The following is a 10,271-nucleotide window of genomic DNA, read 5'->3' on the forward strand; positions in this document are numbered from 1 at the left end:
GTGTTTGTAATTAAAAGCTGAGCAAGGTTAATCCATTTACTGATGTCTGTATTTTTCAAAATTATTAGCTGTAAGCGCTGCTCTTGGCAGTACAATATTTTCCCCTAGAAAATATTGCTATTCCCCTAGAAAATACTGCTCTTTTCCCCTAGAAATTTATCACCTAAACTTACAGCATAATTAGCAAGAAAAAAGTTCAAATAAATATCACCAGTACAGACTTCCAAGTTTGTACTTGCTCTGTTCAGTTCAGTAATGCAAGTCTGCCAGCTACCTTCATTCATTTGTTGCAAATGCTAGTCTCTGTTCCTGTATTTTTTTCCTGCAAGTTTCTTGACTGTAAAGCAGTGTTTTGTTCTTCTAAACAGAAGAAAAAAGAAAAAAACAGTCTAGAAACTGGTTAGAAAGATGAGAAGGTGGAATCTTGGATCTTGTTCCAGATTTCCTTAGATATTTGGGCTGTAAGGTTTGTTTTTCAAAGGCAGCTGAAATCTTAACAACTGAAAGAGCGGGAGCATTACTTACCTCTGACAGAAATTTCAAGAAACTTCACGATTTTTGTCAGTCATCCTGGGCATTAATCATAGTGTCAATCTCATGTTGTAGGAATGAATTTATTTATTTTTTAGAAGGATATTGTTAATTAAGGAAGTCAGGGAAGAGAACTTCAGAGGACAAATGAGTCCCATGGCAAATGATTTTTCCTACATCTGTGTTTCCTGTTTACTAGCAAGTATGTGAAGACAGGATACAGAATCTTTATCTGATGTTAAAAGTCCTATAGATTCCTCTGCTTTATAGTCTTGAGCTGTTCAGTGTAAAGATTTCATAGCAGTCCTCAGGCAGAGACAGTTCTTTGAAGTATTCAGACAGCCTGGAACAGTGGCCAGGCAGTACTGTGCTTCTGGGTTTTCTACATGCATCTTCAGCCATGTGGATTGATTGGACTGATCTCTGAAACTACCATCACTGGGGAGAAGGGGCAAAACCAGCAAAACTGCAGCCCAACCTATGAAAACAGGTCACACAGTTTTGAATCTATGCTGCTGTTTGACTTAGGTCTCCTACTCTACCCTGTCCCCATGGAGCAGCAGCTCCAACAGCCTGGTAAGGCAGAGAAAGTTTTGAATTGAAAGAGAGATAAGGGAAGTCAGGAGTGTCAGAAATAGTTAATATCTGTCTCTGAAAATGCTTTTATCTTCAGTTGTTGCACAAGTGAGGTGCTGCCCAGAAGGAGGTGTCTCCCTAGAGTTTTGATTTTTTCTTCAGAAAGCAGTTGACTTGCAGCAAAAAATTTACTGTATTTCGTGTATGTTGTGAGGTTAAGCACTTTCAGAGTAAACTTGTTTTGTTATGTGTTTAACTTCTAAAATACTACAAGGTTTTTTTCATATTGTCTCTACGGTAAAATTTTGGTTTATATTAACAAATTCAGTGTAGTCCCCTTGTAACTACTGCAGCTGCTTGTATTTACTCGGATTTGCATGTTTAGAGTTGTATTTTATTCTTGTTCTGAGGTGTCCATACTGTACCCTCAGTTACAACTCACAAATCAGGTAGAAAACTTGTTAATAACCACTGCCTTGACAGGGTAGCAAAGCTGGTTTTGTACAGGAATGTAGGTTTTCAACTGACAGCTCTGTCTGAGCAATGGAGTCACATCCACAGCAGTCTGAATCCATAAATACTTCCCCTGCTTTTGCTTAAATCAAAGCTTTTTTGTGAATTAGAGCTGGCTGTGTGTGAAGCTGGCTCAGATGCTGCTCTGTACTGCTGCTGTCTTCGCTCCAATATTGTGTCTGAGACAGGAACTGCTTCTTCTGGCTCTAAAACTGGTCAGTACTATGCAAAAAAAGAGACATCTTGAGTCTCTGCAAGGCTTGTCTCATGTTGAAATGAAATGCCTCTTGGTGACAAGCTTGCTCAGCCTGGCACATTAAATTGCCCAGCCCCTAAACATTACATAGGCCACTGCAGTTCTTGTGCATCACCCTCTCCATGTGTTTATCTCGTCCCTCCTTAGGCCTGAATTCCTATTTCCTGCTGCTCTCCTTGGCAGCCGGTGCCCAAACTCAACAGAGCACACCCTCATTCAATGTGCTTGTAAGCTAGCTTGTTTTGGAGTGGTCATCATGCCAAATTTGAAATTAGGAAAGCAAAGGGTAAAGAACAGAGCAGCTTTTAAAGTTTTGAATTAAAATTTGAGTCCAGCTTTAAGGTCTGCTTCAGACTTAATATGAGCTTTTCAGCAGGCAACTGTCATCAGTTTCACTTCTATGAAAGTAGGTCAGAGAGAAGGAAGATTTAATTAATGTCTTGGATGCCTGGGTCCTTGTCATGACTTGCACATGTGCTCTGCAAAGGGGATTTGAGTGATCCAGTCCTTTTTAGTAAGATTTATGTAAGAAATTAAGACTTTTATAGTCTGTTTCTCTTGTATGAAATCCTAGGCTGTTGATGAGCACTGCTAGTGACATGCATTTCTGGTTCTGCAACAACTCAACTAAATTAAACGCATATAGTATCAAACTAACTTGAAAAGGTTTTTTTGTTCTAGTACTATCTGGAGTACAGAGTTCTTGAAAGTAAAATTTTGGTTTAGGAGTGCTTATGGAGTGGTATTCTGGTGCAACATGTAAATCTCCTTGGACTAATCTTTCACTGAACAAAACAGGTCCTAAGAATATTTTATTAAAATAATTTTGCAAGCTCCAAATTAAGTAATTGTTCAGAGATGGGGTGCTCTGTCAAAATTGCTGAGTGTGTTGTAGAAATTTCCCCACATGGTGAAGGTGTGCTGCTGATGCTAAAAATGCCAGCAGGGTGGAAGAAGTAATGATAGGATAAAATGAAAATGGCTCCTCAGGTGTTTTGTTTTCTAAATAAAGGATCAGCCACCCCACAACTGCCTGCCAGGGCTCACCAGGGAGTAGCTTCAGTCACTTCTCAGCTAAATTGTGCTGCCTCTGAACATCCCATTAAGGTTCTTAGAAGTCTTTAATGTAAAATTGAAATGGGTGTGAAGGATCCCTGCAGAGGGTTTGATATTATGACTGTTTTAGTTTACAAGGCTTTACCTCCTGCCTGATTTAGAACATAGGGATGTTTTCATTGGAATGTTGACTGAACCTAGGACTATAACTGTCTCCATAAAAACACAGTAAAAACTTTAAATGCTGCTTTGCTCTAGAGAGATTTTACTTTCTTTGCTAGTAATGCTTATGTGCATTCTTGGAGTGTGATTATTTTTTATTATTTTGAAACTGTCTTGAAGCAGAAGTCCATAAAAATTTATTTACTCTGTGCTTCTGAAGTTTTTTTTTTGGTAAATAAACATTTCCATACTTTTCAGTAAAGCGCCTGCTAGGATGTCTACGTACAAGCTACACAATATTTTTCTCATACAAACAAATCCTGCTCTGTGAACTAAAATAAAATATTGTTCCATCAGGCAGATATTATACTCATCATAGCATTTCCAGACTTTTGATAGCAAAAAATTAATAAGTGGGAAGTACTGTCATGAACAGTGCGTTTGTCATAGATTTTACACCACATGTGTTAACCTCAGGCTGGTAATTCTGGACAGCCAAATGGGAGGGACCAAAATTGTGTTAGCAGGTAACTGAGGTTGGGGAGGCACAATTGTGTGCTCCTGGTGTAGTGCAAAAGCATTTGATTATATACCTTAAAGTTAGTTTGTGCAGTTTGGGTGATTTCTGACTTAGAATGTAATGTGTGTGTGTGTTAATTTCTACTGTGCACTTACAAGCTAAGTTTAGAAACCAAAATTTCCACTAATTCCACTTAATAACAAGTATGCTACATCTAGGAAACAAAAATGTGCCATGGTTTTCTTACAGGAATGAAGGCATTGACTGTGACACTAGAGGGGACGGATTCTTTTGCATCTGAGTAACTCTGCAAAATGAAAGCCAGTTTTACCAGAATTGTCCAGACATTAGCTTCTCATCAAGGTCTTACTTCTTTAGCAATTGCACTTTTAAATTTTAGCTTTGCACCTCTCAGTAAAAGCTACTAGTTTTTAAATTAAAAGTTTACAATTTTACACAAATTGGATGTTTTAGAGGGGGAAGAATGCTTGGAGGCAGCCACCAGGGCATTGTAGATCATTAATTTTCTGAAGTCTATAAGCAGCTGATGACACAGGCAAAATGTGTCAGCTTGGCTTGCACAAAGCAACTATTCTACTTGTTTAGAGCTGTGCATGTCACTGTGAGTTCTCAGCTCTATATAAAGGGCATTTGTTTCTCTGGATGTTGATTTAGCATAGTATCTATCCAGTTTACACTGGATGTGAAATGAGCTTCTTAGCTATATTGAAAAATATTTTCCATGTTAATTGGTTGTGATTAACAATAAAAGCAAGGCTGTTTATTCTGATTTTATGACTTAATAATTTGGAAAATAGAGATTACAATAATGAAAGCTTACGCCTTTTAATTGGTAATATATATAGTTTTGTATTTCCTGTTTTCTTCTGTTTAGGTTAAAAACTTTGCTGTTATTTATCTTGTGGACATCACTGAAGTACCAGACTTCAACAAGATGTACGAGTTGTATGATCCCTGTACTGTCATGTTTTTCTTCAGGTATGTGATGTTTCTGGAATGTAACTCATTTAAACTTTCTGTTTGTCAAATACAGTGTCTCAGCAGATCATTTCCAAATGCATAATAGCACACTGATGCCTACATTTACATTGCTCTACAGAAGAGTAAACTGATTTTATAGGAAAATGGCTTGTTTTCCAATTAGCCTGGTAACAGTGTTTGATAATAGAGTGTAAATTAATGATAGTGAAAACCGGGCTTATTATCCATTTTTCTTAGTTTTAAATCTCAAACTTCCTGTAGAGAATACTGTAGTAACATAGCAGTCAAGCTTGCCAAACTTGCTTTCAAGATAAATCAAAAGTAATAAGGTTTTTTTGGAGTTAAGGTTTCTACATTGATGAGATAAAATGTTCTACTGACAAGCATGGAAGTCTCTCTGGAGATAGACAGTAGTGGGAAAGAAATACAAACAATAAGGAATATGCTGAAAGATAATTGCACTGAGTAACCATTTTGGGGGCATGTTAGGAGTTCTTATTCTTTCTTTGAAAATTGGCAGTAAAATGTCAGTTTAAGTGAGAGGAGTAATGATTGTTTTCCAAGCCTGTTTATGTTATAAGGGCTTCCTTTGATCCTACAAAGCATTTGGGGTGGGGTATAAGATTTCTTTCTGAATTATAATACCATATTAACCTGGTTTTTTGTTCTTCCTCTTTAAAGGAACAAACACATCATGATTGATTTAGGTACAGGTAATAACAACAAGATCAACTGGGCAATGGAAGATAAGCAGGAGATGATTGACATTATAGAAACTGTTTATAGAGGAGCCCGCAAAGGTCGAGGTTTGGTGGTATCACCGAAAGATTATTCCACTAAATACAGATATTGATGTTTCTTTGGGCTGCCTTTTCTCATAACCCTATGTCCAGTTACATTTATTCCTGTGTATGTGTGTACATAAATGTATATTAAAAGAAAAAAAAACCTACAAGTCCTTGAATATTGAGCATAATTTGAATGATTTAAAATATTTGAGTTCTGTTTGAGAAGCAGAAAACTTAAACCCTGGAACTGTCTTGAATATTACTGCAGTAATATTGTAGCTGAATTTTGGGGTTTTCTTTTTTAAAGACTCTCCTTTGTTGTCCTTTTGGTATTACATATTTTTATACACAAAAAGCCTGTTTGCAGAAAAAGCATTTTAAATTGTTTCATTTGCTTTTATTACACAAATATGTGGGAAAACTATACGATCGTTTTTTTAAATAAAGTGAGTTCCACTTATTCACCTTAATTTTTTTTCAGCTAATGAAATTTGACAGTATGTAGAGATGGGTGCATTGGGTGCAAGTCTGTAATGTTGAAGATGACTTCTGTTGGGATTTCCTTGCGTATCATACTAGTCCCCTGTATCCACTAAAAATGTGAATAAAACAAGGTGCATTTATTAGTATTTAACAGAACTCAGAGAAAACATCTCCTGTGACTGCTCACCACCACACCCCCATCAGCCCAATGGACTTGTGGTGCCAGACTCCTTTTCCATGGTGGCTGGGCACTCACTGAAGCACTTGGTGGATTCTGCAGTGCCAAAGCACAATTGCACTTCTAGAGCTTGCTGCAGACAGCAGCTAAGGAAACCAAAAGCCATGCTGTCACTTGACCTCCAGTTTGCCTAATAGTATACCAAAATGCTCATGTACTTGGGAGACTTGGATTGGATTCCACTGTGGCATGGCTTTTGAAATTTCCATTTCCATTTCTGACAACTTTTATGCTAATGGAGTTGATGTTGTGTGTGGGTTTGTTTGTTTTTTAAACTGATACATGCATATTTACAGGATTAATTAAAACCAAACCAGGCTAGCTCCCTTCTCCAGAAAGATGAAATCCGGTCTGTTAAAAGCCAAAGAATTTATTTCTACTACCAAGTGTGTTGTAGAGGATTTAGAAAGTGTGAAGAAAGTAAAACAAAAGGGTCTCAATTTCTGCTGAAGTTAATCTGGTTTAGAGTGTTATTGATTTGGAATAATTTATGTTGGAAGGGAATGTCAGCCTCCCAGTCATAGTAGGTTCCACATGGTCAGGTTGCCCAGGATCGTGTCCAGTGTTGAGTTGGTTGGACTAGATGATCTTCAAAATGCCTTCCAACCTTGATGATTCCACGTTCTCAAAGGATGGAGATTCTTCAGCCTTTCTGGAAGTCCTCTTCTGCTGATTGAGCACCTTCATAGGTGAAAAAGATGTTCCTTGCACCTAGCTGGAATTTTTCATGTTTCCTCTTGTGTTGAGTAACCCTGGTGTACAACACCTTCAACAAGAGTGTTCCCCGTGCTCTGCCATGGGGTCATGGTTGGCAGCAAAAAGCCACAGTCCTTTCTGGACTGAGATTTCTCTCAAACCTTGTTTCTGCTGCAGCCCACTCCATCTTGCTGGCTGTTTTACCTTCCTCACACCACTGCATCTCTTGAATGGGCAGCCCCCAAACTGACAGAATATTGTGGGTGTGGTCTCCCAGTGGGTGAATGGAGGGGGAATGACTTGCTGGCCCTACTCTGTGCTCATACAAAGCAGCAGCCCTTGCTGCAGCCCTTGCTGCCTGGGCACCCTGCCCACTCAGCCAACCTTTCCTCCAGACCCCTTTCTTGCACAGCAGTGCCAGCCAGCCCCTCACACCTGCCCAGCTTGGCATTTTGAACTTCAGCAAGGTCCTGTTGGCCCACTTCTCCAGCCTGTCCTCCATCATACCAACCTCTCCCCCCAGGCTGACAGTATGTGCAAGTCTACACTGATTAAAGCCTTAATTGGAATGATTTCTTGATCTTAATGAAGGCTATAATAGAAGCATTTCTCCCTCATTAGCTGAGGTATTTTGCTAACCTGGCAATGCTTCAGTTTCCGCACTTCTGGTAAAAGGTTCCCATTACATTTCAAACTAAATCTTCCCTGCAGAGTACCTATGTTTTGGTATACAACCACCTTAAATTTAGTGCAGATGTCCTGTTTTCTGACTACCAATTTCTTCTTCTGGATATGCCTGGTAACTAGAAGTCCTCATCTGTTTCCAGGTCTTTAAATAAAATAAACTATTTTCATCAAAACAGCTAACATTAAAGAATTGAAATTGTCACAATATAAATACCTGGGCGATGTTACCTGCACTGGTATGCACAGCTTTGGGTGGGCTTGTGCAAAGAGTAACAACTGAGCACTTGTAGCCTACAAATACTGCCATTTTTTTTAGTACAGAATGGTTTATTCTAAGAACATATAAGTTAAAAAGGCAACAAATCTTACTGTTTTCATATTAAAATAAATACATTTTCATTCATTGAAAACATTTGTGATTGGATGAGTTCACTATATAGAATATAGTTTTCTATCCAAAACAGTGGCTTTGCCTTCTCTGAAACTAACAGTTCTTTTTCAGCTCCAGGAAATAGTGTCCCACTTAGATGAACAAACCCAGCTTTCTATTTTTTCCTGGGGCAATAGTTTATTTTTTTTTCAAGGTTCTGTTATGACATGATACAAGTACATTTGTTTTCCCTTAATATTTTATGTCAGTGTGACTCTAGAGTGGAAAATGTCGGAGTCAGTGCTATGCAGTTCTACCTTAATCTTCCTCAAACACATCCTCATTTCAGTGCTGCACAGATACAGTGAATAAGCAGGTTAGTGATTTATTCATGAATGTGATTCAGCATGGAGATAGGAAGATATCTCTCTCTGTACCGTTAAATACATCTTTGTGGATTGTCTTTCTGCATTTCTGAAAATTACTGCATACCTTTGTGCAAAAGGCATCAGAATGAACAAATACCTAAATTACTTCAGAATATTGACAGACATTCATGTCTTTCACAGCATAAGAAGTTCCAATGACAAGAGGAATTGATGTGTCTCAATTTGAATCAGGAAAGTGTGCAACAACAGGAAGACAACATCACTTGCATCCACAGCACATGGAAGCAGTGCTGCCTCATAAATACTGAGAGCACAGAGTCAGCCATCCATCAGGGAGGGGGCTGGCATGTGCAAGAGACAGATATAAAATCCAGAACACAATCCTGATATGTAGCATCATTTTATATTATGAAGTGATTGACTATAGCTTACTGCTGTGTTTTTGGTGAGTGCACGTGAGAGGTGTGCTCCAAGCCACACTGGGAAGCTGTAGCAGGTTTAAAAGCAGAGGTACATAAATTGACACCAGCGAGCATCCTCAGCTAGGTCAGCATACCTGAGGGGCAGGAGTGGTGGGCAGGAACACTTCAAGCCACACACATTTCCCTATGAATGGATAGCCTAGGTTTACACACTTGGGGTGAGTTAGCACTGCCCCCTTGTATATGGCACTCAGCTGCAACAGAGGCAGTAAGATGCAGTTTTTGTTTCGTAAAAGTGGTCACATTCTTTGTCTCTTAGCAAAAAAAAAAAAATCCAAGGTATATTAAATACGTTTTTTAAAAAGTACACTTTCAAATCCAAGAAAATGCAGGTACACTAAATACGTAAGCACCATTACTCGCCCACCACTCAAAACTAAATGGAAATGCATAAACCACAGAAAAACTTAAGGAAGTGTCTTTACTCCCAATTCTTCATCACTGTTTTCTACCCCAGCCTCTGTCATCAGGTCAGCAACACGCTTCTCAAGGTCATTGATGCGCTCGCCCATTTCTTCCAGTAAAAAGTTAAAGAATAACTTCTGTAAAGAAGAGTTCTACATTTTTACAAGTTTTTTCTTCTGTAAGAAGAACAAGCAGCTTTCTTCCAGATGTGTCAGTCTTTTACTTGTTCACGTTTAATGTAAGATGAAGCATGCACAAGGTGGTATTGTTAGAATACAATCCCTCATTCTCTTATAACAGATAAGCATTCAAATTCTTAGTATCAAAAGCCTTTGCAAATACTCATGAGTGAACTGTGTGAGAGATTGTTTTCTTTCTGAGGAACTCTTTCAGGTGATACCATACAGGTAACCTACAGAATTAAGAGTGCTACTCAAACATATTCAGGAAGTAGCTGCTTCCTGAAAGGTAAAGTTTCAGAAAAAAAAATTAATAAATGCTTCAGAAAGCAGAGGGAGTTTCTGTAAGCACATGTAATAAGAACGCTCAGAGCCCCTTCAGGTCTGATTTTCTTCTTTTGAGGGCTCACCTTGTCATGCTCAGGCCAACAGCTGCTTTTAAACCGTGGCTCGTTTGAGTTGCATTTTTGGAGATGGATGCTTTTTTAAATGCACCTTCGGAATCTTTACACATAATTCGATGCTTATTTTACTTGAAAGCCAGAATTGCTGCACAGAGACTACCGTGCTACTTGTAGTGAAACACTTTTTAGGGTTTCCTTCTTAGAAAATGGGGTCTATAAACAGGCTGGGGCGGGGATAAGTCAGGTGCCTGTACGTCACAGGTATTTACCCCGTCATACATTCTGGGCTAATTTGATGTTTACGAGAGAAGCCCACCCCGCTGTTAGAAGCAAAGAGCCCGCCCGCACCCATCAGCGCGCAGGGGGCCCAGCCGCGGCACGCCACGTTCCAAACAGGATATTTCTCAGCGTCAGCTTCTTCGTCAGAGCCTCAAAATTCTCCTGCAGCCGGCAGAGCAGATTTTCCGCCTGCGGGGGAAGGGGGAAAATAAGCACCGAGGGCAGGGCCCCGGCCGCACGGGACCCCGCCAGCAG

At 39.2% G+C, this 10,271-nt stretch overlaps 2 protein-coding genes across 3 annotated transcripts in view; one reads left to right on the top strand and one right to left on the bottom strand.

Annotated features, from left to right (window-relative positions):
* Nucleotides 1–6,031, top strand: part of TXNL4A (thioredoxin like 4A) — an 8,368-nt gene extending 2,337 nt beyond the window's left edge. For both annotated transcript variants that reach the window (XM_005420955.1, XM_031056977.1), the window contains 2 exons: nucleotides 4,510–4,613; nucleotides 5,298–6,031. In XM_005420955.1, coding sequence (XP_005421012.1) covers nucleotides 4,510–4,613; nucleotides 5,298–5,469 — 276 coding nt within the window. In that variant the 3' untranslated portion in view covers nucleotides 5,470–6,031. The remainder of the gene's footprint in view (nucleotides 1–4,509; nucleotides 4,614–5,297) is intronic.
* Nucleotides 6,032–7,814: 1,783 nt separating this feature from the next.
* HSBP1L1 (heat shock factor binding protein 1 like 1) overlaps nucleotides 7,815–10,271 on the bottom strand; it is a 2,922-nt gene continuing 465 nt past the window's right edge. The window contains exons 2-3 of the mRNA XM_031056961.1: nucleotides 10,139–10,212; nucleotides 7,815–9,269 (exon numbers count right to left, since the gene is read on the bottom strand). Coding sequence (XP_030912821.1) covers nucleotides 9,157–9,269; nucleotides 10,139–10,212 — 187 coding nt within the window. The 3' untranslated portion in view covers nucleotides 7,815–9,156. The remainder of the gene's footprint in view (nucleotides 9,270–10,138; nucleotides 10,213–10,271) is intronic.

Source organism: Geospiza fortis, unplaced genomic scaffold, assembly GCF_000277835.1.
Source record: "Geospiza fortis unplaced genomic scaffold, GeoFor_1.0 scaffold104, whole genome shotgun sequence".
In the NCBI taxonomy this organism is placed as follows: Eukaryota; Metazoa; Chordata; class Aves; order Passeriformes; family Thraupidae; genus Geospiza; species Geospiza fortis.